Genomic DNA, 27,709 nt, shown 5'->3' on the forward strand with positions numbered 1-27,709 from the left:
TTTGTTGGATTTTGGACTTGTCCTGTTTTATGGATGAGCCAAACCACACAGTGATAAATGTGCACAAAACAGACTGAATAATGGCTGTACAGAAATGACCAGCAGCTCCAGTGGTAGGTTGTACTTTTTGAATTGCCGCAGGGGCAAAACTGATCAGACTGTTGCTAGTGATTCTAATTCATCTGTTTTTAAATACCTGTCGACTTCTTCTTTTTCTTTGGACTTTTCTCTTTTCAGAGGTTGCCAAAATGAGTCATCACCCTCCATCCCACTCTATCCTCTGTATCCTCTGCACCCGTTTGCTCATTGTTCACTGAACATTAATTCCGCTATATTAGCTGAATATTAATTCACCTGTATGAGTTTCCTGATGCATGCTCAATAATCCAGGTAGAAAAATCTAAAAAAGTTAAATCTGGTCCTCTGGACATTCAAAAAAACAAAACAAAACAAATCAACAAAAAAATGTAGAAACGTTTCGTCTCTCATCCGAGAGACTTCCTCAGTCTGAGGAGCTGTATTCAGTACAGCTGTATTGTTTCTGTAACATCGTAAATAAAACTCACCAGTTTAATGCAGAACTGTAAAGTGAAAGATCATAAAAGTACTTAGTAATATATCATTATCAAGTATTTGTAGGTAAATTTATTATGTTTATATTATTGCAGCAATGACATCAATTAAACACAGTGTTTTCAATAAGTTAGATTTGAGCTTCAGAAACAGATCTGTTGGTTTAGAATTACGCTTCCATTTTCAAAACTGAGCTGAATAAAGTACAAAAAATATTTTTAGATCTATTCTCTTTATCCACTTCTTGTTTCCAGGTCAGAGACATTTGGACAGGTCTTCAGTCCATCACAGGGACACCTGGACATGTCTACAGGCCATAACGGGGACACCTAAACAGATTCAAGTTCAAGAATCATCCCCAAGGGGACATTTGTTTCACAGTCAGTAGGCATGTTAAACATCTATTCTACACAAGATATCAAGACACTAAAATAACAGTACAGAAATCACAACTGTTCATTGAGAAATCGGATTGATACAGGGATAAGTGAGTTTTTCAGTTTGTTCATTCTACATCTGGGCAACAGATACTTGCATCCCGATGGAAGCAACCTGAACTCACCATAGAGAGGATGATTAGGATCTGCCAGAATCAGCCTGGCCTTGGTCAGTAAGGGTCTTTAGGGCTATGCCAGCAATTTTGCTGCATATCCTGACAATCCCCAAGAGTTTGTTCCAGTTCTTATTCAAAAAGTGTTCAATACAAAAACAACTGGACTTTATTTGTAACAGAAGACGTTTCGCTCCTCATCCGAGGAGCTTTCTCAATTCAAAGAGCAGAGAGTGAGAGATACAGGTTATAAGGCTGAGTGAGATAAGACACACACAAACATAAGACACACACACATATATGTAGATTGGCAGTTCACACCTAAAAATCAGTTGTTTGTGTATTGATCGCTTTTTGAATTCATCATGTCCTGGATGACTGAGAATCTTCACCAGCATATTCCAGTTCTTATGTTAAAAATCCAAACCAACAGATGAAGGTAAAAGTTCAAAGAAACTCAATAAAACATAAATAAAACATTCTCATAAAAGTCAAATCAACATTAAACCCACAGAGGTTTCAATAAAAATACTTTCTCTGATTGGCCTTCTTACAAAGTGAGTTCACATGGGGCTCACAGGTCAGTTTGTCATTGAGAACAGTTCCCAGATATTTACAATGATGCATTATCTCAACGGCTTCACTGTTAACGAACACAGGAGTGGCAACTGAAGAGCTCTTTCTAAAATCAATAACCATCTCCGTTGCCTTAGAAAATTTTAACTTTAAAAAGAAAGACACACCATTCAGTTGTCTCTGACCACTGACGCAGAGTCAAGGTCATCACTGCTGAGAAGGGACAAAATGACAGTCATCAGCAAATTTTAAAATGTGACGCTGTGGATACCGGCTGCGACAATCGTTCATATATAAAATAAATAAAAGGGGCAAAAGAATGCAGCCCAGATGGGAACAGGTAGAGGACAAAAGGACATCAGAAAGAACCCGGTTCACCCTCACCCGCCACTGATACCGAACAGTTTAAAAATCCACAAGCTAACATACTGTATGAGGCCAGAATCAAGACCATAAAAATGTTGCAATTTGTCTGCTAAAATGTGGGGCTGAATACAATTAAAAGCAGATGAGAATGGCTTCATCTACAAGTTAGGGCAACAGGCCTGAAGTCTTTCAGTGATTGAGCAGTCTTGATTTTTAAGATTGGAACAATAACAGTCTTTCCAGAGCTGTGGGACCCTATAGGTTTAGAGGGACATGTTAAAAAGAAAACAAAAAATGTCTGCTAACTGCAGGAAACAGTTCTTAAAAATATGACCCCATTTACCATCAGGACCAGGATTCTCTTTCTTTGGTCTTTTCAAAAATGTTAGACTTCTATTGTCAGTATGTACTATGGCACCTGGCGGCACATTTATAAAACCAGAAAGCTCCTCAGTAAAATCATTAGTGGTAAAATGACTGTAAAATAAATTAAAATCATTGATAGTTTTAAAGCAGATGGAGTTCAGAGTAATGTGAGTTTTCTTAGTTGGCATCCCCATCATAGACTTAACTCCCTCCCACACCAGCTGGGAGTTATTGGACCTGAGCATATTCTAAACTCTCTTTACAATTCAATCTAGTTAAATTTATTTATTTTCTCACTTGTTGTTTGAGTATGTGGTCTTGAGCCAAGTCCCCCTTCTTGAAAGAAATGTTGCACAAATTGATTGTATTTTAAACGATTTGTAGAGCCAAGGTTTATCGTTAGCAAAAATGTGTCATCAACGTGCACTGCAGCATGGCAGCACTGATGAGAACTCTGCTTTGATTCACATTTTTTTGTTCATTGTTTGCGTTTTGACATTTTGCAGATGGACTGCACTCCTATGCTACGGGTATGACTGCGAAGCACTTTTGGCATTGCGATCATCAGTGAGTGGGGACTTTGGACTGACTTTTGGGGACTCCGTGGCAGACATTTTCCCCTGGGTTCTTTGTTTACTTGGGCACTGTAAGAGGAAGACACGAAGAGGAACGCGAGCCAGTGTTTTGTGCAGAACCCGCCAGAGACGTAACAAACCCATATGTAGCACCCCTCTCTTCCCTTGATCCTGCTTTCGGGCGTTCAGTCTGTGAGGAATAGACTGGATGACCTATATGCATGGATTTATTGTGAGTGGAACACTAGGAGCTGTTGTGTCCTTGCCTTTATGGAAACATGGCTAGAGCTGTCCATCCCCGACTGTGCTATAGGTCCAGACAACTTTGTCTACCGGCTTGACATAACTAAGTCACATCTGTGACACCTCATATGTTTATTGTTGCTGCACTATGCATGTAGGATTCCTGAGTTTTCTTTGCCACACTCACTCTCTCTACAGCACCAATCAACCAACTCGCACCACTTGCCACTGACTGAGAAGGACTTGTCTGCTGAAGTACAGTATATAAGCTCCTGCTAGATGTTCTTCCAGTGCTGGGACATTTACTGCCATTGGTAATTTATGGATAGCCGACTAACCTGTTTCTCAACAGCTAGTACCATGTGTTAAGTGTTAAGTACTAGTTCTTGTGATCTTCTCCAGGGACTTCCTAGTCCTGTTCATTCAGGTCTTTCCTAAGACCTCCTTGCTCCTTGTGGCTCTCCTGTGGATCAACATTGTCCCTTTAACTACCAAACCACAAACGCCTAAGTTTGAATCAACCTGCTCTTCTCTCCACGATTACTCACCTCTTCTGGATCTTCTACTCCTCCACGAAAAACCCAGGACCTCGTCTCCTTCTCCTCCCTGGCATCATCTACAATTACAGCAGTAAGAAAGAGTCATCTACTGTTACTTAAAACCCTTTCTGCAAAATCTCTGAGTGAACAAAGATATTCATCTTGTCCTCTTTTTCTTTCCATCACCAGGTTTTCTTTCCAGCACCAGGTCTTTCCAGCATCAGGTCTCTCTTGTAAATGAGTCCTCAAGGTTCAAAGGGATTAACCTGCCTAAATAAAGGTTGAATGAAAAAGCTGCTGCACCTGTAAATAAAGATCACTTACTTTTGTATGTCTGGCTCGGTCTTCCTTCTCAGTCTGGTAACTTGGGGTCGGCATTAACTGTAAACATGATAATGTGGTAGTATCATGTGTGTCATTGCCTTGCCGTTGTGGTTCAGTTCATCTGAATGTTGCTCACTGCCTGTACAGTGGCCTGTCATATAACCAGTGTGGTGTATGTTGTGTGCAATATGTATCATGTGCATTTAAGTAATGTTATTGCCTGTTGAGTTACTTGTTCTGATTCATCCTACTTGCACTGGTGTATTCTACCATGTTGCTTACTATATGTCTTTTTCACTTTTGGGTGCTTAGTTTTGTACTTTAGTTGCGTGCTTTTTTTTTGGGTGAGTCAAAACAGTTCTTCTCGTCCTGAGCATGTCATTGCATTGTTGACCTTGTGTAGACCTGCATATGAATAATAAAATGGTTACCGATTTCCTGAGAATGACTAATCCCTGACAAAAATGAACATAAAAATAAATTGTGTCAGTAAGTTCATCAAAACTACTTTGTGTAGTTCAAAACATATCCCAGTCAGTGCAACTAAAACAGTCTTGAAGACATTGGATGGACTCTTCTGACAAAAACCGAACCAAACATCGCTCTGGCTGGCACTTCCTCAGGACACGTTTGTACTGCGGGACCAAATAAATAACCCTGTGGTCCAATGAACCAAGTGGGGGCTTTGCTCAGAAATTTAGTATCTTTCATGATTCCATAACAAAAACCCAAACATCTCATTAGTCGAGTGGGGCATGTCATATATTGATAAATATTACCAAGTTACTTTCCCAGTCTGCAGTGGTTAAAATCCCCCATGATAAGGTTTGGAGCATCCGGGGGAGATCTTCTGAAACTGCTGCATGGTCTTCAGCAAAGCTTGAGTAGCTAGGTCCATATTAGGCTTAGGATGAATGTAAACAAGTGTGATGAAAAGCTGAAGGAATTCCCTTGGCAAATAAAATGGGATGAGAGACACCGACATAAGTTTAATTTCTGAAGTACACATCATCTCTCTGATGACAAGTGTTACACCACCTTTTATTTACATAAAGGCACAGTCCTCCACAGAGTAATTTACCTGTCACCGTGGTCTCTGTCCAAGTGAATGCATTCATTGAAGCCCTCAATCTCCAAGTCCAAATACAAGTTATGATCCTTGAACCAAGTTTTTGTCAGTGCCAAAACACAGGCACATTTATACTCCTCCAAATACTTCACATTTGCCTGAAGTTCATTGATTTTGCCACAGAGTGACTGGACATTCGCTAACATAATAGTTGGAAACGGCAAACGATGGAGACCTCGCCACTTCAGCCTCTAGCGAACACTACATCTTCCCTGCTTCCTTATGCCTGGCGACTTTTGCTCCCAGCACTGATCTTTAGCCAAGGTCCCTGTGCAGAGAATGTCTGCTGGGAAAACAGCAACAGGTTCCACAACATTCTCACCAGAAAGATCTCCAGTTAATCAATGGATCAACAGGACAGCTCTCCAGCCCATCACAGGACAAGTGAATAGGTCTCCAGGCAATCACTGGAACACCAGGACAGAACTCTAAACCATTACGGAGACATTTGGATAGGACTCCAGGCCATTATGAAGAAAACTGGACAGGTCTCCAGTCCATCAAAGGACACCCAGACATGTCTCCAGTCCATCACAACACACCTAGATGGGTCTCCAGTTTATTATTATTAATAATAATAATAATAATAATACTTTATTTGTAAAGCCCTTTAAAACAACCACAGCTGCAACAAGTGCTGTACACATAAAATCAAGAAAGTTTAAACATATGAAAAAATTAGAATAAAACAGTTGTTAAAGCATTAAGATCAATAAAAACAATAAAACAGTAGTGCAGAGCAAAGTCAGTCTATGCTAAAAGCCAGTGAGTAAAAATGTGTTTTTAAAAGTTTTAAAAATGGACAGTGAAAGGGCTTGTCTGATGGGAAGAGGGAGATTGTTCCAAAGTCTTGGAGCGGCAACAGAAAAAGCTTTGTCCCCTCTGAACCTCCATTTGGACCTCGGCACCTCCAGGAGCAGCTCAGACAGGTAGGATGGGGCAAGACCATTTAAACTTTTAAAAACAAATGAAAGAATCTTAAAATAAACAGGCAGCCAGTGGAGTGAAGCCAGGGTGACGGTGATGTGTTCCCTCTTATGAACTCCAGTTAGAAACTGAGCAGCAGCATTTTGGACCAACTGGAGATGTCTGAGGGAGGACTGGCTGACTCCAAGGTAAAGAGCATTACAGTAATCCAGCCAAGATGTGACAAAGGCATGGGTTACAGTTTACAGTTGCTGTTGCGTGAGGATAGGCTTTACCTTAGCCAGCTGTCTGGGGTGATAAAAACTGGCCTTGATCAACGCTCCAATCTGGGAACCTAATTTAAAATCACGGTGCATTTTAAAACCCAAGTTGGAAACAGTTTTCTTTACATGCAGTGCCAGAGGGCCCAGATCAATAGGGCAAGGTTCACAGGAGCCACTAGGACCAAACACCATCACTTCTTTTTTACTTTCATTAAAATTTAAAAAGTTTCCAGTAGCCAGGCTTTGATGTCTTCAAGACACAACAGAAGTGGCCTAATTGAGGGAACATTTTTCTTTTTTAGTGGCATATTTACAGCCTTCTCCTACTCCGCTCCCGTTTCCTGGAATATCTTACAAAAAGACCTGAAGCTCTCGACCTTGACCTCTCTAAGTGGCTTTAAGAAGCTGTTGGACTCCTGGCAAGGACCAATGCAGACATGTACTTGTTTTTAGTTTTCTACATTCGCCTTATAATCTAGCTGTTTTTGATACCTTATTTTGACATCTTATTTGTAAAAAAAAAAAAAAAATCTGCCTTTTTATAACCGACTATTGTTGTCGCTGTTGTCCATTGTTGTCATCATTCTTTGTTGAAACCAGGTCTCTCTTGTAAATGAGTCCTCGAGGCTCAATGGAATTTACCTGTCTAAATAAAGGTTGAATGAATATACGTAGATCTGACTATGGTCCGCATAGCAGTGAAAAAAGATCCCATGCTTTCTGAAGATTGATCCCAAAGGAAGCAGGTAAAGGAAGTAAAGCAGGGAACCTAAAATAGAGCCCCGTGGAATCCCAAAACACAGAGGAGCAGTGGCGGATTCAGAACTAGCTATGTTGACGGATATGGTTCTGTCTGCCATATTTGACCTAAACCAGCTCAGTGCAGTACCGCATATACCCACTTGGTGCTGTAAACATGATATTAAAATATTGTGGTCCACGGCATCAAAGGCAGCGGTTGGTCGAGCAGGACAAAAACCACATGCTCACCAGAATCATTGGCCATAAAAATATCATTAAAAACTCTGACTAGAGCTGATTCTGTGCTGTGCCAAGTTTTAAAGACTGACTGAAATCTGAATCTGTCTATCATAGGACATCTGAACAAGTCTCCAGTCCAGCACTGGATGACTAGGACAGGTCTCCAGGCCATCACAGGACACATGGACAGGTCTCTAGTCCATCACAAGATACCTAGACAGGTCTCCAATACATCATAGGACATTTGAACAAGTCTCCAGTCCAGCACTCAATCACTAGGACAGGTCTCCAGGCCATCATGGGACACAATTTGACAGGTCTCCAGTCCACCACAAGGATCACCTGTACAGGTCTTCAGTCCATTATAAGAACACCCAGGACAGGTCTCTAGTCCATCACGGGGACACCCTTGACAGGTCTCCAGTCTATCATGGGGAACACCCTGGACAGGTCTCTAGTCCATCACTGGATCATCAGGGCAAATCTCTAGTCCATCACAGGCCACCTAGACAGGTCTCCAGATCATTATGGGCGCACCTGGTCAGGTCTCCAGTCCATCACAGGACACTCGGACAGGTCTTCCGTTCATCACAAGACACCTAGACATGTCTCCAGCCTATCACAGGCCATTTAAACAAGTCTTAAGCTCAGCATTGGATCACTAGGACAGTTCTCCAGGCCATTATGGGGGCAACTGGACAGGTCTCCAGTCCATCTCAAGACACCTGGACAGGTCTCCAGTCCATCACAGAGATCACCTAGACAGGTCTCCAGTCCATCATGAAGACATACTGGATAAGTCTTTAGTCCATCACAAAGACACCCTGGACAGGTCTGTAGTCCATCACTGGATTACCAGGACAAGTCTCCAGGCTATCACGGGGACATCTGGACAAGTCTCCAGTCCATTACAGGGATCATCTGAACAGGTATCCAGTCCATCACAAGGACCCTCTGGACAGGTCTCCAGTTTTTCATGGATATCACCTGGAAATGGCTCCAGTTCATCACAGGACACCTGGATAGGTCTCCAGTTCATCACTGGATCACTAGGCACTTCTCCAGGCTATCATAGGGACCCAATGGGCAAGTCTCCAATCCATCACGGGTATCATCTTGATGGGTTTTAGTTCATGACAAGAACACCCTGGAAGGGTGTCTATTCCATCACAGGGACACCCTGGATAGGTCTCCAGTCCATCACAGGACACTCGGGCAGGTCTTCAGTTCATCACAAGACACCTAGACATGTCTCCAGCCCATCACAGGCCATTTAAACAAGTCTTAAGTTCAGCATTGGATCACTAGGACAGTTCTCCAGGCCATTATTGGGGCAACTGGACAGGTCTCCAGTCCATCTCAAGACACCTGGACAGGTCTCCAGTCCACTACAGGACACCTGGTCAGGTCTCCAGACCATCACAGAGATCACCTAGACAGGTCTCTAGTTCATCATGAAGACATACTGGATAAGTCTTTAGTCAATCACAAAGACACCCTGGACAGGTCTGTAGTTCATCACTGGGTTACCAGGACAAGTCTTCAGGCCATCACAGGGACATCTGGACTGGTATCCAGTCCATCACAAGGACCCTCTGGACAGGTCTCCAGTTTTTCATGGAGATCACCTGGAAATGGCTCCAGTTCATCACAGGACACCTGGACAGGTCTCCAGTTCATCACTGGATCACTAGGCACTTCTCCAGGCTATCAGAGGAACCCAATGGACAAGTCTCCAATCCATCACGGGTATCATCTTGACGGGTTTTAGTTCATGACAAGAACACCCTGGAAGGGTGTCTATTCCATCACAGGGACACCCTGGATAGGTCTCCAGGCCATCACAAGGACACCCTGGACAGGTCTCAAACACATCATGGGAACACCTGGACAGATGTCTAGTCTATCATTTATCTAGTCATAAATTTATCTAATATGCATGTTTCTGGTCTTTTGGAGGAAGGGCATTTTCCTACATTAGTACACCCAAAATATTGTTTTAATTTTTTTTTTAATTCGTTCTGGAGTTTTGCGAAAACCCTCCAGCCCATCAGACCAGTAAGCTCAAGCAAGTGTGTTTTTACTCTTTACATCTGAACAAAAACTAATCTGTCAAACGAGAAGACAGATGGAACTCCATAGTACTGGAGCGGTTGTACCACTCGGATGGTTATGGTAGGGCAACCAACTTGGGACCAGAAAGTCACTGATTCAACTCCCTGCCATGCCCACATGTCTTGGTGTCCTTGAGCATGACATCTAATCCCTAACTATTATTCAGGCACTTGCATAACTGCCCACTGCTCCAGTTGGGTGATTCTCACATGTGATATGTTAAATGCAGAGCACAATTTCATCATTGTAGCCTATCCTCCTTATTCCTGGGGGCACTACTGTATAAATTATTATGGATACAACTTCCTGTCAGACACCAGAAGTAGCAGAAAGCATTGGCTAACATGGTGGTGGAGCATGCAACGTGTTTTTTTTTTTTTTAATGTAATTTGCATTCAGTTTGGCAGATAAAACACAGTTTTTGTTTTGTTTACATTTATTTAACAACCATATTTTACTAAAATAAACTTGCAGAGCTCAGGTACCTGTTGTGTTGTTTGTGGCTGCACAAACAACTATCAGTGGCTACAACAGTGTTTTGAACACAGACCCAAAACAAAGCATGTTCCTGTGAAAAGTAGTATGGTTTCAATAGCCTACCTACAGATGAGGAATTAAGAAAAATGTACCTGAAATATCTGAACTTGAAGAGACCACCCAAAATGCTGTATGTGTGCTCATTTCACTTGGTTGACAAATGGCTGACGAAGGAAAACTTGCATCCTACTCATAAACAACCGGAGAGGAGATGCCGAATCAGGTATGATTTCAAGTGTATGAAGGGCAAAGCATTATAGTATTTGTTGGTCATTGGTATTACAATTTTCTTTGCAATTAACCCAAACTCGGTGATGGAGAACTTTAAGGCTTTGGCTGGGCTTGTCTGCTTTAACGTAAATAAGACTGTGTCTCATTAACAAAACGTGACCGACCTTATCACTGTGTAGATACTAATACGCCTCAGAGCTTTTCAGGGTGTTCATTGCTTCACTGTCAGAAGCAACCAATTAAGTCAGTTAAATTAGCTAAATATGCTAGTAGGTGGAATTTGCTGCCACTTCTACAGGTCCTCCCATCCCTTGTACGCAGTAGGCAGCGGTATGATTATTTTGTCCTGTTTGAGGTCTGACAGATGGTGTTCCTATATGTTTAAATTAAATCTACAATGTTTGGAGTAATTACATTAGCTCCTACTGTTTGCACATAAACAAACACAAGTTCTGGTCCGTGCCGGAAGTTGCACCCATAATTCACGCAAGGCAGCATGGGGGCTAGGAATAAGGTGGATAGAAGCAAACATTGATGGCAATACATAGCACTTTTCTTTTTTTTTAGGTTTTTTTTTTTGTCTCCAAACCCAATGTGTTATTTTTCACCACTTTTTATTGTCTGTCCAAACAGGTCTCATTTGCAAAAGAGTCTGAGGTTCAATGTCATCATTATCTGCATCGTTTTTTGTCTATATTCTGATTTACCTCATTTTGTATTTTGCTTTGTGTGTTACCTGTTGTTTTGTCTGTACAGCACTTTGATTGGCTTTGTAGCTGTTTTAAGTGCTTTATAAATAAAGTGGTATGGTATGGGATGGTAATGTGACTTATAAGTTTAAATAAAAGTTGAATCAAAACTTTTACTTTCAGTAAGTCCAGCTAGGAAAGTTGGACCTCTTCCAGGGTTAAACACTGACCAGTTTTCCAGTCTCTGCTGGTGAAAATCCCCACAGCATGATGAGAGGTGATAAATTTGCCTCAGACCATAGCCCTGTTGTCCTTCATGTTTGGTCTCATCTGACCACAACTGCTTCTTCTACATTTTTGGGAAGGAAATTCCAAGCTCCCAGCTCCATCAAGGTTATCCTTGGCCTCCTGGATAATTTTCTGAATATTGCTAATAATCTTATTCAAATTTGCACATTGAGCTTTCTAATGGAATGACAATTAAGTTACTGAACTTGAACTTACCCGCTCTGTGAGTTTAGTTGGATGAACCTCTTTTGGCATGTTTGCTGTGGTGTCATTCTTTTTCCATAGCCTAATAATGGCACAGTTGTTAGCACAGTCACCCCTCAGTGAGAAGGTCACAGGCTTGCCTCCCAGCCTTTCTGTGTAGAGTTTATATTCATTCAACCTTTATTTATGCAGGTTAATCCCATTGAGCCTCGGGGACTCATTTACAAGAGAGACCTGAAGACCTTTAATATGTTCTCCATAGTTTTCTCTTGTTACTCTGGGTTCCTCCCACAGACTAAAATCATGCATTTTAGGTTCAGTGGTAACTGTTTTTTCCCTAAGTGTGAGTGAAAGTGTTAATGGTTGTATGTCGTTTGTCTTTATGTGTCCCTGTGAGGGACTGGATAGAGACCTGTCCAAGTATATCCTGCCTCTCACACAGTGACCACTGGCGATAGACACCAGCTCTCTGTGACCCGGAAACAAACAAAAAATGGTTAGAGATGGATGAAAATAGATTTAATGGAGTTTGTCTCCTGCTTGGTGGTAGCACAAACACTTAGAGCTGTTGGACTGATTCTGGGTTCTGTCAGAACAAGTAGATATATACTGATATGATTTGACTGTCATATTGCTTTCAAGTGAATCTGACTGATTATGTGGGTCTGAAGAGAACGGTTGGGGCTTCAAACAAAGGGAGTGAATATACAGTACATATGCACACGCCACTTTTCCATTTTAAGTTGTTTTTTTTTCTCCCCATTTAATTTCATTAATCTAAAGTGTTTTGGAGAAGTGTTGCTTTTAATAAAATTAAAAATCCCATTACGGTACATTCCAGGTTTTAAGGCAAAAGAAAAAAAACAAAACAAACTGAGGATATTAATACTTTTGAAACCCAGTGTGTCCAAACCATCATGGTAAATCAGCTGTTAGGCTGTGACAGAAGAAATTATTTATCAAAATGTGTGTGTGTGTGTGTGAGACCTTCATTAATAACAGCTGTTAGCACACCAACATGTCGGTTTAAGGAAAAACACTGCAGGTCTCTGAATCCAGGGGCCCCTTTGGGACATGGGTGGCCCTCACAGGCCTTATGCTCCACACTGGACTCTGGACAGTGTCTTCCATCTGGACCAGGCCTGTATATCCACACAGGCACACAGTCAGACACAGGGAAAAACTAAAAATCCATCAAATGTATCTGAGTGCCTAAATCAAGTGAATTTATTTAAACATGTTACATTATTTAAAAAGAAAAAAGTTTGCAGTGATATAGGAAACAGGTTGCTTTTGAATCCCACTGATTTAACAATCCTGAAAGATTTCACTCATATCATGTTTGGATTTGTTTTAAACATTTTTAAAAAGTAGTTCTGATATTTGTTCTGGAACAAAACTGACATTAGTGCATCTTTTCATTTATAATTTTTTAATTATCATCATCACCAACATCGCCTTTATTTAACCAGGTAAAAAAACCATTGAGATCAAGACTACTTTTTTACAAGAGTGACCTGGCTAAGGGGTCAACAGCCCACATCATAAGAGAATATTCCAAATAAATTGCAATATATGACAAAACAATGTTATAACCACATAATGTTTTTTATTTTATTTTAAAGTGCAAGTGCATAGCATAATAGTGATCTTAACAGTGCCTGAAACACAATGTTTAAGAGAGCACAAGCAATAGTGCAAAACCACAAACAGTAAAAAAATACATGGGCAACAGTTAAAAACACAAGCAATGAATAAAATACAAACAATGGGTAAAACATGCAATGGTTTAAAATTTAAGCATTATTCAAATATCTTACTAATTCTCAAGACTGAACAAGCAGTACTCCAATGTTGCCCATTGCTGAATTGAATAGTGAATGTTTCTAGTTTTCATGATGAGTGTTTTTCTGGACTGGAATTGAACAGGGAATGCAAGTAAACCTTAATGTTTTGGTGTAAAATATTCAAGTGGATAGGAGTTACACTGTGTAGAAGAACAGAGTGAGGTTTTTTGTTTTCAGAGACAGTGTAGAGTAACAGATCCTGGACAGTGGAGGGTGCATTAATCCACCACCAGGTGCAATGGAGGAGTCAGAGGGTGGCCAATTGTGGCATTGGCCTCCACAGATAAATATTTAGCCACCACATTCATTTGGGAAAACTATAATTTTAAGTGGTATTAAAACTAGAAAGCATAGTTTCCTCAAATGATAGAGATGGCTGGTTTACATAAATAAGGTGGAGGCCATCTTGGATTTTGACGTGGCAACCCCGTTTTCGATATGAAACTTTAATACACCTAGATACAGCCACACACAAAAAAGAAAATTGGCCTGCTGCTTATTTTTCAAGTTATCCAGCTCACAAGGTTTACATATTTATGGTGGTGGCAATCTTGGGTTTTGACGTGCAACCCAATTTTCGAAAGGAAACTTTCTTAAGCCTGGAAGCAACCACACACCAAAAAGGAAATTCTGTTATTACCCAAATACAGACCGCAACTAAAAACTGGTGAACCTGTTAAAAACAGTTAAGGTTTGAAATGAAGAAGCAACTGAAACACTCAAAGGCTCCTTCAATTTTACTGACTGGGACTTGTTTTTTAGCAAACACAGCGATGATCCACATCTTTTGACTGATGTTTCAAATCTACCACCAGTATACAGTAGATTGATCTGTGAGGACACTGTCACTTCCAATAAAACTATAACCATCTATCCCATTAATCTTTTTTTTTTTTACAAAGGATGTGAACCTGTCTCATCAAGCAAAAAAAAAAACAACAGGCTTACCTTAAAGGGGACAAATCTAGGATGAGGGAGCTGGAAAAAGTATACAGGACAAAGGCCATATTGGCCATAATCAACTACAGTATAAGAATCGGGTGGAGAATAAACTAACATCCAGAAACGTAAGAGAGGCATGGCAGACCATCAAGTCTATGATGGGTTGAGTCGCAAAGTCTGCAGCGGTCATCTGTTCAGATCCTGCTTCTCTTGTAGATCATCTGATCAAGTTCATCACCTGGTTCAACAACAACAATAAATCAACCTGGACCTATCCACTGCTGAGCTCCCTCCACCCACATATCATTATCAACAAACACTTGGCGACGTCCATTTTCCAAAAACTCAACCTGCAAAGGTTGACTGACTCAGACAGGCTCATAGGCAGTGTGCTGATCTGTTGAAGAACTGCTGCAGTCAGTTAAGTGGACCTCTCACAAGACTGTTTCAGCAGCTTCTGGATTCTGGTTCTGTCCCCAACCAATGGAAGGAATCAGTGATCATCCCATCCCTAAAAAGACCCAACTAAAAGACCTAAAGGATCTGGTCAGGATTAGGCTGGTGGTGCTGACTTCTGTTTTATGTAAATGCATGAAGAGAACTGTGAGAATCTGTGTTCTGTCTTGTGTCAATTTCTTAGATTCTTGTGTTTATGTACTTGTGTTTCCTGCCTTCCTCAGTGTTTCTTCCCTCCCGTTTCACCTGTTCCCAAATCCCAATCACCCCAGGTGTTCATCATTAGGTCTCGTTGGTGTTCCTAAAGTTCTGCGTCTTTGTATTCCCTTGTGGTCCGTGAACATCCGTGAACATCAACGAGGATCCTCACCAGTATGCAAACCGCGAGAATAGATCTACAGATGATGCCATTTCCTCTGTGGTCCATACTGTTCTCACCCACCTAGAGCAAAAGGACTCCTACATCCGTATATTCTTTGTGGACTTCACGTCTGCCTTCAATACCATGATCCGCCAAACCCTGATGTACGAGTTACTCATCCTAGGACTAGGCCCCTCCATTTGCAACTGGGTTCTAGACTTCTTAACAAACAGACAGCAGTCAGTGAGGATCCATGACTTCTCCTCCTCCACCATAACCCTCAGCACTGGTTCCTCTCAGGTCAGTGTGCTGAGCCCTCTCCTGTTCACTCTGCTCACATATGACCGTGCACCTACCCATCCAGGCTGTCACACTGTAAAGTTTACAGATGAGACAGCGGTGGTGGGACGCATTGCAAACAACAATGAGTCCAGCTACGCGCAGGAGGTGGAACACCTGGAGAGCTGGTGCAAGGAGAATAACCTTCACATCAATGTGAAGAAGACGAAGGAGATGGTTGTGGACTTCAGAAGGAACAATGTGGTTTTAATATTAAAATGAATTGTTTCAAATGAATAGTTTTCATTTGAAATTATTTACATCTTAACATGTGATTCTCGACCTGCCATTGTGTATCTGTTCCTACTTCCTGTCCTCTCAAACCCAGCCGGTCAAAGCAGATGGCCTCTTTTCCTGAGCCTGGTCCTGCTGGACGTTTCTTCCTCATGAGGGAGGTTTCTTTTCCACTGTTGCCTTCATGCTTGCTCAGAATGAGAGTCTGCAATGAAGTTAGACTCAAAGCAGTCTGCTCTTCAGATAAATAATGTTAACTTACTTTTAATATATATATAAATGTTTCTGTTCAATGCCCTGAGATTACCTCTGTGGCACTATATAAATAAACTGAATTGACTTGATCTCAATGGGATTTCCCTGATTAAATAAAAGTTAATAAAAAAACAACTAAAGAAGTCCTACATGGACCCTAAGAACTCAGCATGGACCCCAAGAACCCTACCCAAACCATACCTGGTTCTAGTTCAGAACCAGAACTGACAAAATATAGCAACCCTATCTGTAACTATTGGAATTTCTATCCATTCATTCATCTTCCATTTGTTCCGGAGTCAGGTTGCAGGGGCAGCAGCAAGTTTAAGCAGACCTGCAGACCTACCAGTACTTGAGCAGGGAGGCCCAGACATCTCTTTTACTAGTCACCCTTCCATTTCTTCTGATGACCCCAAGACATTCCCAAGGGTCTTCCTCTGGGCCTCTTCCCAGTTGCACATGCCAGAAACACCTCAAACTTGATGCGGCGGAGCAGCGGCTCTACTCAGAGTTTCTTCTGGATAACTGTACTTCTCACTTTATCTTTAAGGGAAAGTCCATCTCCCCCAAAGAGAAAACTCATTTTGACCGCCTGTATCCATGTCACGATCTTGTTCTTTCAGTCTCTACCCAGTTTGTGGCCATAGGTGACAGTAAGAACATAGACGGATCAGTAAACAGAGAACTTCACCTTACAATTCAGCTCTCCTGCAATTGCAATTTACATTACTATTACTTTGACTACAAGCAGACCACATATTTGATTCATTGCTTACAATTATTGAATTTTATTACACTTAATTTCCAACAGCACGTCTATGCACCACCTGCAAGAAGCTTCTTGACCATTAGGCGCTTAGCCAGTAAACCAGAGGTAACAGGTTCAAACTGACATGTTGCCTTCAATTTTTTACCTTATTTCATTTAATCTCTAACATTTAGCCCTTAGTTAGCATTATGAAACCTCTATTCTTACTTCTATCATGACTATGACAAAACCTGTCATTACTGTTACAATAATGATGATGATTATCAATATTAATATTGTTTATTATTATTATTATTATGGCCACAACCAAACTACATCTTGGTTATATCTTGTATCACATCTTGTATCACAAGGGTCCACATTAGACCAACCTATTAGTTTAATCTTGCCCATCACTCATACTGGTACATATCACAACTAGTGGCCTACAGGCAGAAAATAGTTTGCTTCTAACCCAGAGGTTATGGTTACAACCACAAGTATTTTAATCCCACTCTGAAACTTAGCACTTAGCTTTAAAATTTGTGTTGTAATAAATATCAGCATAAAATAAGCATTTTTTTAATCAACTTGGCACTTGAACAACCAAGCCACAGTATGGTTTTGTGGCCTCAGGATTCTGCCTCTGCTATTTGTGGATGATATGATCCTGTTGGTGTCATCATGCTATGATCTCCTGTTCTCAATGGAGTGGTTCACATCCAAGAGTGAAACTGCTGGGATGAGTATCAGCATCTCCAAATCTGAGGACATGGTCCTCAGTTGGAAAAGGGTGGACTGCCCTCCTCAAGTTGGAAGTGAGGGTCTTCCTCAAGTTGAGGAGTTCAAGTATCTTGGGGTTTTGTTCACAAATAAGGGGAAAATGGAGCTGGACATTGACAGATGGACTGGTGTAGCTTCCATTGTATTGTGGACTCTGTGCTGTTCCGCTGTGGTGAAAAATAAGCTGAGCTGCAACGCAAAGATCTTAGTTTACCAGTCTGTCTACGTTCTTATCTTCACCTATGGTCATGAACTCTGGGTAGAAACCAAAAGAACAAGATCACAGATACAGGTGGTCTAAATGAGTTTTCTCAGCAGGGTAGCTCTTCCGTAGAAATAGGGTGAAAAATTCAGTTATCCAGGAGAGACTCAGAGTTGAACATCCAGAAGAGCCAGCTGAGGTGGTTCAGATACCTGGCAAAGATGCCCCCCGGACACCATACTAGTAAAGTTTTACGGACAAGTCCAACTGGGAGGAGACCCTGAGGAAGACCCAGGATACCCTGAGGCATATGTCTTACCTTAGAGTCCTCCCAGAAAAGCTGGAAAAGGAGGCTGTGGAAAAAGATGTCTGGACCTCCCTGCTCAAGCTGCTGCCCCAAAAAAGACTGGAACATGATGATGGATGGATGGAACTTAACACTTAACTTAATTCTCCCACTTTCCCTCTCCATTCACTTTGTTAACATTTTAGCTTATGCAATTCCCCAGTTCACCTCTTTTCAAACAACCTCTTTTTCTACCCCAACCTTATCTTTAACTATAACCCCCCTAACCATAACTCAACAGTAACATTAAACCTAAACCCTCCAAAACAAGAACAAAACATACAAACAGGTAAAAAAACCTGATTTTTTTTTTTTTTTTTTTTTTACCAAATCTACATCAGACACTGTACATTTGAAGTCATTAAAGGGTACAGTCAGTATTACCTGATACATCCATGCACAAAACACAACATAAAGTGAGAATCTCAAGTGTAAAATCTAAAGTGGGATGTTTCAAGGTTTGAGCTAATCTCTAGTTGAGTGTGCTTTCCATTGATCTCTATGCCAAACCATGAGCAGCTATTGAGCTTTAGTGGGAGATGACTGAGATAAAATCTCATGAACACCTAATCCCCAACCTTAACTTTAGTCTCTCCCTCAGACTATAATGTTCTGGTACACATACAGACACATCCTTGCTGTTGTATAACCCTATTCCCTATTCAATCTTTCTCTGCTCATTATTTAATGAACAACACCTTACAATTCATATTTTCTAGCCACCTACAAACCAAGACACACAGAGACATACACATACAGTATACAGCATACGTGACATACGGTGGGTTGTCACATTTCCTCTGTCTGAACTGGACCCCGGTACCACAGGTTCGACTGCACATGCTCCACTGACTCCATGAACTCCAGTCTCCGTCCGCATGTTGAGGGATGGGAGCCTTACTGACACATTCTCCTGCTCTGCACCACTAACACAGAAATATTCTAATCATTTCACACACCTGTTACTTTTTTATTAATTACGTAAAAAATAAAAAGACTGTAAGAACACAAAGACATTTGTGGGGTTAATATTTTAGTAGATAAATTACTGTTCATCGAAAGAAAAACAATAAATAAAAAGTGATCTACCTTATCTGTTCCACACTCGGTTCCTTCCAGAGGAGGATCAAGTTTCGTCTTGCAGGAAGTCTCTCCCGCTTCTAAACACCACAGGCCAGCACACATATGATCCTGGAGAACACATCAAATAAAATAAAATTAAACCAAAATGTTGAATGGACATGGTAAGCTCAATATAAAAGTTGTTTTATTGTATTTTTTTTAAGTTAGGGTTGAAGCATATGTGTCAGATTTGTCTTTCAGATATACATGTATTATAGTTTAATGTTAAAGGCCTAGAATGTGCTGTGTGTAAATGTGCTGTAGCGATGCCAGTAACCTCAGTCACCACAGTCACACCTACAACAAGCCAGTCAAACCAGGAATTAATTCACAAAATGAACTTTAGTGTTGGCAAAATCCTGGCAAGAAGAGGGAGCAATTTGACACATCTTGTGTTGAGTCTTGTGGACTGGGGAGGATGTTCACAGTAAGGTGTATAGCGTCACTTCCTGTTTTCTCTGCTGGTATCTGGTGTAATTTTCTTGCTCGAGGAGTCTTAATTTAGTGGACTTATCTATGTTTTGTACAGTTATGCATTCTAGTACACAAATACACTCGATACAGTTGTTTTTCTACTTTTTATTTTATTTTATAAAAGATAAAACGTTTCAACAAAGAAGAATCCATCCAGAGGACCTGACTTAACCTTGTTAGATTAATCTACCTGGATTATTGAGCATACTTCAGGACATAATCACCTAATGTTATGGTACTGAAGACTTTAACATTCAAACTGACATTTCTAATCTTCCACTTGCCAATTACTTTTTATCCTACCTTGAGAGTTTTGGGTTCCATCAATTTGCTGATTTTCCTGCCCACATCAAAGGACATACAATGAACCTAAATTGTTCCAACCTCATCCCTGTTGACTGCAACGCTGGTGAACTTTCCTTTTTTGATCATTTTTCATTCATTAAATGTCCCACTTTGTTTCTCCTCAACCAAGGAAGCCCGGCTAATCTCATTCAGTAACATTAAAAACATTAATTAGGATTCCCTTTCTACTACCATTGCCTGTACTCTGACCCCTGAACCTATTCTAACACTTGACTTACTGGCTGCTCAATATAATAATAATCTAACTACCGGTAATATCATCATCTCTCTTGCCCCAGTTAAAACATGGTCTGTTACTTTCACTCATTCCACTCCCTGGTTTGCTTCTGAACTCAAATCCATGAAACCCCCTTAAAAGGTGGCAACAGCAAAAAAAAAAAAAAAGAAAAAGAAGCATTATTATTATTATGACCTTCCTGACACAATCCTCGTCATTTACCAGAGCTTGGGATCGACACAAAAGACACTGTGGTTTGTGCTCCCTAGTGGCTGGAAGAAGCTTTATCTGAACATAATAATGAAGGAATGAAATAGAATGTGTACCTTCATTTCAGAGCAGAATGTGGCATTAGTTCCAAACAGGATCTGGCACTGTTCAGCAACACTGTAGTGCATCCCTGGCATTTTGGAGGACAGAGGGACCCAGGGAGGGTTTCTGGGGTCTGTGCGCCAAAGACAGCTACTGGCTTCAGATCTGATAATAAGGAAACATATTATTAGTACAGTATATGGTTTTTTTTCTGTATAATACAAAACCACATTATATATTTTTTAATAATTTGATAGTTCAGTGAAGCTTGGATAGAGACTCTTGATGTGCACTGAAGAGGGGATCTGCTCTAAGTTCCTCAAGGCTATGGATGCTGCTGGGCTGTCTTGGATAACAGACTTTTGCAACACTGCATAGACATCAGAGGCAGTGCCATTGGAATGGCAAACTGGAGTAGTGGATCCTCTCTTCAAAAAGAGAGACTGGAGGGTGTATTCCAATTATAGGCACATCACTATCCTTAGTCTCCCCGGTAAGGTAAATTCAGGGTTACTGGAGAAGTTAGTCTGATCGATGGTCGAACTCAGATTTAGGAGGAACAATGCAGTTTTTTTTTTTTTTCCCCCTGACTGTGGAACACTGGAAAAGCTCTTTACCTTCACTAGGGACTTTGAGGGGTCATGGGAGCTTTCCTCATTCAGTCTACATGTATTTTGTGGACTTGGAGAAGGTATTTGACTATGTTCCTTGAGGTAAACTGGGGGGGGGGGGGGGGGGGTCTGCAAGTATGGGATTGGGGACCTATTGCTACCAGCCATTCAGTCCCTATTCAAGTGGTGCCATTGCCGGCAATAGGGCGGACTCCTTCAGGATAGGAGTTGGATTCAGCCACAGCTACCCATTGTCACCAATTCTGTTCATAACTTTATAGACAGAATTTCGCTGTGCAGCCAGGGGGCAGAGGAAGTCTGATTTGATGGCTTCAAGAGTCTGTCTCTGCTATTTGTAGATGATATGGTCCTGTAGGTGTCATTGTGCCCTGATCTTTAGCTCTCACTAAAGCAGTTCACAGCCAAGTGCAAAGTGGCTCAGATGAGGATCAGGACCTCCAAATCTGAAGAAATGGCCCTTAGTCAGAAAAGGGTGGATTGCACTCTCCAGGTTGGGAATGAGGTTCTGTCTCAAGGAGAGGAGTTAAAATATCTCAGGGTTTTGTTAACAAGTGAGAGAAGAATGGCGCATGAAATTGACAGAATGATCAGTCCAGCATCTGCAGAATTGCAGACTCTGTGCCAGTCCGTTGTAGAGAAGAGGAAGTTGAGCTGTAAGGCAAAGCTCTCTGTTTACCGGTCAGTCTACATTCCTACCCTCACCTATGTGCAAGAACACATAGTGAGGAGCCAGTTGAGGTGGTTCAGGCATCTGGTGAAAATGACCCTTGGGCGCCTTCCTAGGGAGGCGCTCTGGGCATATCTGACTGGGAGGAGACCCTGAGGAAGACCCAGGACATGCTGGAGAGACTATGTCTCTCGACTGGCCTGGAAATGCCTTGGGGTCCTCCCAAAAGAGTTGGAAGAGGTGGCTGGGGAAAGAAATGTCTGGGTCTCTCTGCTTAGACTGCTGCCCCCACAGCCCGACTTCAGAACAAGCAGAAGATAACGGCTGAATTGATACATGCAAGTTTACATTGGCGTTTTAATTAGTATAAGATAGAGACACTTTCAATAAGGCACACACTAAATAAATTACCAGATTTTTACCTGAGAAATTTCTTCACGTCGCTGCGACTGCAGGATGACCAGAAGAGTTCGCTGGGGTTTCTACCTTTTATCCACTCACCAGACATTATATGTGAGTGACTTGTGCAGTTAGTATGATGGTCATCATGATTCATTCCCATGCTGAAGATGACACATGGATAGATTAACAGTATGGGCACAAATTCTGGTCATAAATATTTTGTGCGTGTAAATTAGTTTTGTAATCTTGTAAAATAAATTTGTGTTTGTGCATGTGTAGATAGGAATTGGTGTGTTCAAAAAAATTGTATTTGTAAAAAAATAATTACACGTTACAAATCTTTTTTATGAAAGTCTGTTTACAGATACAATAAAAAAAACTATATGTAATATTGCATGTGAGTTTCAACTTGCAAGTACAAATTTTGACTGGATGTTTCTTCCTCTCAGCTGACTGGTCAATGTCATGTCAATCACAAATTTAACAATCCATTCAAAGACAGATGGGTATGGCTTTTGGGGGCATGGGGGGCATGCGAGGGCACTTTACTAAGCCGTGAGTCCTGGAATAGAATTATTTTATGGTTTAGTGGAACAAAAACAAAATCACTGTCCAGATATACCGGTACATTTCTGAAAATCACGTTTGGTTACTTTGGATAGTTTTCAGTCACGTGACCCACCCTGATGGGTAATGCATTGCGGTGCACAATGATGATCTGGTGTGACCAACAATGCTGTTGTGCGGAGGTGTTGACGGCCAGGGGAGTACACTCGTCTTTGTAGTGTAGCAGTATGGAAATATACCTGGCTAGAGAAACTTCACTTCCTCGTAAACGAGGTAGGCGGAGTATAAAAGGAGGCGGTAATGCTCATTCTGGCACCCGTTTTCCTCTTGCTCCCACTAGGTGGCTTGCAACCTGTGGGGTTGGTTGTGGCTGAGCAGTCGATCATGTTGTGTGTGCTGTTATGGCCTTCATGGGGTAGGTGTCCTTTTTTGTTTGCATTATAGATTATCTTTATAGCGTGCTCATCTTAGTGTGATCGCAGGTGAACGCCAGGCTTGCTGCTTTCCTCCTCCTGTGTGTGTGAGAGTCTGCATGTGTGTGTCAGCAGGTGAGTAGTTGAGTCCCAACTCTCATTGTCAGCATCAAATTTAATACTGTTTGATAGTGATTAATTGACTGAATTTTATAGGTCCTTTGCTGAAGTTGGGACCACTGCTGTTTTGTCTCTACGGAAGATCACTGTTGTTTTGTCTTCCCTGGGGTTACCCGTTTGTCTCTATGGAAAATTACCATTTCTCTGTCTCTACGGAGGACTACTGCGGTTTGGGTTCTCCAGATCATTGCACTTAATTGTCTCCAGATGCCTGTGGCTGCTTCACTGGACTTCTTCACAGCTAATTGTTTGGGGCGAGGTACCTGAGCACTCGTGTCAGTGGCATGAGTAATTAGCCACAGACCTGGGTCTAGACTAACTTTTAAAATGAGTATTTGATTTGTTACAGTATTTAAACTGTATTTAAAAAGTATTTATAAAAATTGAAATTAATAAATTATTTTCTAAATTTGCAAGCCTGTCTCTGATGTCCCAAGTATTTTTTTGTAAGATCTACGAACTGGTGTGCCTTATAAATAGTATAATATTAATGAGAACCACTCGGTATCACCACAGTAGCAAAAGCTTGATCAAAGGTAAGATTACTATTACTTTGTGGTTTTTTATTCAGGTATTTAGTTGTGTAATTTTGCTACTACAGTTTTATGTAATGAAGATTAGTGGATGAGCTATAATCACACAATGAGATACCGGTAGTGTTGAAAACAAGCAAATGCTAAGACAAGTAAAATGCCTCTGCCCACCTCCCGACCCCGACATTGACTAAGCTGAGAGGAAAAAACATCCGATCAAAATTCATACTTGCAAAATGAAAATCACATGCAGTTTTACACAAAGTTTTTTAACTGTATCTGTAAACGGACCTACATAAAAATGATTTGTACCATGAGATTATTTTTTACAACAAAATTTTTTTTACATACACAAATTCCTACCTAAAAGTACACATGAACAAAGCACAAATTTATTTTAAAAGGTTTTAAAACTGATTTGCAGGCACTAAATATTTATGTCTGGAGTTTGTGCACATAAAACAGTAGCATTTAAAAACTTGTGTTACAGTCCAAACCTAAACTGAACAAACTTGAACAAACTTTGAAGTTAAACAGGCACATTATTTGGCAACCTGGATGATGTGGACAACGTATATAAAAATTAGGTTTGCGGGGTGGGTAGGGGTTAGTTTTGAAGGGAATGATTTGGTAATAGAGACAAGGCAGGTAGAGTATTGGTGGTGTTAATAGGCACTTTCACAAAACACTTCAAGCAGGAACTTGCGACACTTTCTGGGCGTCTTGGGAGTGATTTTTGGACAGACTGAGGTGGCATGTTGGTCAGTCCACCTTTGTTGTGCCTTTTATTTGACAGCTCCATAGCCCAAAACGTGGCTTTAGGAACACCAGTGACCAGTCAAATGCATTCCAGGGGCCAAAGTGGACGACATCAAATCCTTTCTGAAACTGCTGGCTAAGGCTAAAGCTAAATGCAGTAGGATTGTTATTCACATAGGCGGTAATGACACCTGGTTATGTCAATTGGAGGACACTAAAATGAATGTTGCTTTGGTGTGTAACTTTGAAAAACTATATCAGACTCCGTAGTTTTCTCTGGTCCCCTCTAGGGCTTTAACAGACTACTTGAGTAATCTACACATCGATTCCTAGGACATCTATTGAGTTTTTAAATTTCACGTCGAGTACTCGTGGTGACGTCATTACGTCGCAGTTACATCATTGCGTCACGTGATCCACACCGGGCGTGGGTTACAAAATGGATTCCTCCAAGCAGACAGATGGAGCGGAGCAGGCCCAGTCTTGGCAAACAGGTAGAAATACATCAGTAGTATGGAAATATTTCACTAAAGATGAATCTTCCAGTTCCGCTACTGTAAGGAAACAGAAAATGAATCAACTTCCTGACTGTTTGGAACTCGTTGCGAACCGGTGTTACACCATATTCTGTGACCACCGTATATTGTGACCGTAGGGTCGGTGTTGCATGCACTGTTGCAGGTCACAGAATATGGTGTAACACCGGGTCCAATCGACCGAATCAGAACCAGCTTCCTTCTGACCTTGTTTCAAAAACAAAAAGCAAAAAATATTGATCTCTAAACCTATAAAAAAACCTATAAACATATTAATCTCTAAAACTAAACCTAATGTGCAACACTGCGGGCGGTGGTGCGGGGTGGTCGACCGCCCCACTGTTTTTAGTTTTGTTTTTTATGTGCTGGACGTTTTTTTCACTTTTGCAGCTTAATAATAATAACTAATAGTTTTGATTTTCCTGTGACTTATTTGCAGTATGATAAATGGTAGGAGCATAATATATGCTCCCGATGTTTTGTTGGTCTATTTTTTTTTTGTAAATAATGACTTCTTTTTTTGCCGTTTTATTTATTTATTTATTTATTTTTGCATCTTGAGATCCTATGACATCAACTACTCGAGTTCTACTCGAGTTTTATTATGTTAATGTCGAGTTTTAAAATTATCTAGTCGTTCAACCCATAGTCCCCTCCCCAATCTGACCATCAACGATATGTTAAGCTGAATGTTGTTGTTCAACCGCTGGCTCTCCAGGTGGTGTCCTGAATACAACGTAGATAACTGGAGTGCTTTATGGGGAAAACCTGATCTGATGCAGAGATGGCATCCATCCCACTTTTTGATTAGAGCCGCTCTTCTTTCAAGAAATTTGTCCGAGTGGTGGTGCAGAGGTTAGAGAAGGTGGGTATGTAGTTGGAAGATCTCTGGTTCAACTCCCGGTACCGACAACATCAAAGTGTGGGTGGGAAAGGTGAAACGCCCACACCTGCCTCCAGCCTCATTTGTCCCACTCTGGGCCCTTGAGCAAGGCCCTTAAACCCCACCCTCTGCTCCTCTGGGTGCCCTAGATAGCACCTCTCTGCTCCACACAGAGGGATGTGGTAGCTCGGTGGTCTGTGGTTGTGTCAAGAAAGGCATCTGCCATAAAAAAAACAATTGCCAAGTCTTAGTGCGACTTAGTTCACTGCGGTGGCCCCTGAAGAAGGGAGCAACCAGAAGAAGAAAGAAAAAAAAAAGACTTTTTTATTATAAACTGTTGCATCCCAACACAGGTGAGTTCTGTTCCACGCATTCGCTGCTTCATTTCTGAAAGTTCACATCTCTGCAGGATGTGGCCATTAGTGACAAGAGACTCCATTAGTGATTCATCAACTAAAAAAGGACCAGTTTTGTGGCCTTTTCGCTGAACTGTTTTGTGAAAGTGCTTAAATAGGACAACCCGATTCTGAACCCAATACCCCACAAAAAAAAAACAAAGGCTGATGAAAGAAAAAAAAGGTTTTTCTAAACACAGATTCAGCAGAGAAGGTTGGTGATTATACTGTTTCTGGTGTGCAGATGGATGGAAATGTTTGGTTAAAAACAAATATCACACTGTTAAAAAAGGTACAGCTGTGTTTCTATAGTTTTTAAATTTTGAGGAAAAAGCAGACTCTGACAAACTACTAGTGCCCTACACAACCTGTTTGACCCAGAGTAGTATGAGCTGGTTCATGATCCATGATGTGCAGCAAACAATATATTTTCACTGCAACAAGATAAAAATTGGACATGTTAACATTTGCAATCAAACATGACCTACTTGTGGCCCAACTCGTGAGCGATAGTGAAAGCCAAACTTAAGCCATTGTCTTCTGCTACCACACAATTCCTCCTTGCGCTGCAAATCCCACCCAGATAAGCAACACCTGTAAAACAGACATAAACAAGTTCATATGAAATATTGACATGTTTATAAAATTCATTATGTATGTATGTATATATATATATATATACACACACACACACACACACACACACACACACACACACACATATATATATATGTCATATGCCGTCCTCAGTCCTACATTCTTGACTTTCCTCTTCTCCCCTTTCTCCTGACATGTTTCCCTCCTCGTGATCTCCGAGTAACAGTAGCACAATGTCCACCAGTACCCTGTTTGTCAACAGCACCAGTGGCGGTCTTTAATAAACAGTGCTTCCACCAATTCAGTATGCTGTTGCTTGGGTGAACTCACTTGCTGGCCTTGGCAAAAGTGTTTTATGTTGGATGCTTTTCCTGACACACTCCTCACCATTTACCCAGGCTTGGGAGTGCAACAAGAGATACTTGCTTGTGTTCTCTAGTGGCTGGTTTCAGTGGCTGGCTACTACATTACTACATAGTTTTCACGGTAAAAACAAACAAACAAAAAAGCAAGAAAGCCAGAAAAATAAAACACTAATGCTACTCACCAACAGTATCACAGGGTTCATTTTTATGAACACAGAAATCTGTTCTGAAACAGAAACCAGAGGAAAATTGTTCAATTTACCACATGTTGACAGAAGATATCCAACATTTGGTTTCAAA

The 27,709-nt window shown here is 41.0% G+C and overlaps 1 protein-coding gene across 1 annotated transcript in view; it reads right to left on the reverse strand.

Annotated features, from left to right (window-relative positions):
- adamts17 (ADAM metallopeptidase with thrombospondin type 1 motif, 17) overlaps positions 1 to 27,709 on the reverse strand; it is a 73,263-nt gene that overhangs the window by 28,924 nt on the left and 16,630 nt on the right. The window contains exons 7-13 of the mRNA XM_037693361.1: positions 27,592 to 27,635; positions 26,936 to 27,041; positions 22,202 to 22,342; positions 20,495 to 20,645; positions 19,079 to 19,180; positions 18,770 to 18,915; positions 12,464 to 12,618 (exon numbers count right to left, since the gene is read on the reverse strand). Coding sequence (XP_037549289.1) covers positions 12,464 to 12,618; positions 18,770 to 18,915; positions 19,079 to 19,180; positions 20,495 to 20,645; positions 22,202 to 22,342; positions 26,936 to 27,041; positions 27,592 to 27,635 — 845 coding nt within the window. The remainder of the gene's footprint in view (positions 1 to 12,463; positions 12,619 to 18,769; positions 18,916 to 19,078; positions 19,181 to 20,494; positions 20,646 to 22,201; positions 22,343 to 26,935; positions 27,042 to 27,591; positions 27,636 to 27,709) is intronic.

The sequence above is a fragment of the Nematolebias whitei genome, chromosome 2 (genome assembly GCF_014905685.2).
Source record: "Nematolebias whitei isolate Nwh7 chromosome 2, NemWhi1, whole genome shotgun sequence".
Classification (NCBI taxonomy): Eukaryota; Metazoa; Chordata; class Actinopteri; order Cyprinodontiformes; family Rivulidae; genus Nematolebias; species Nematolebias whitei.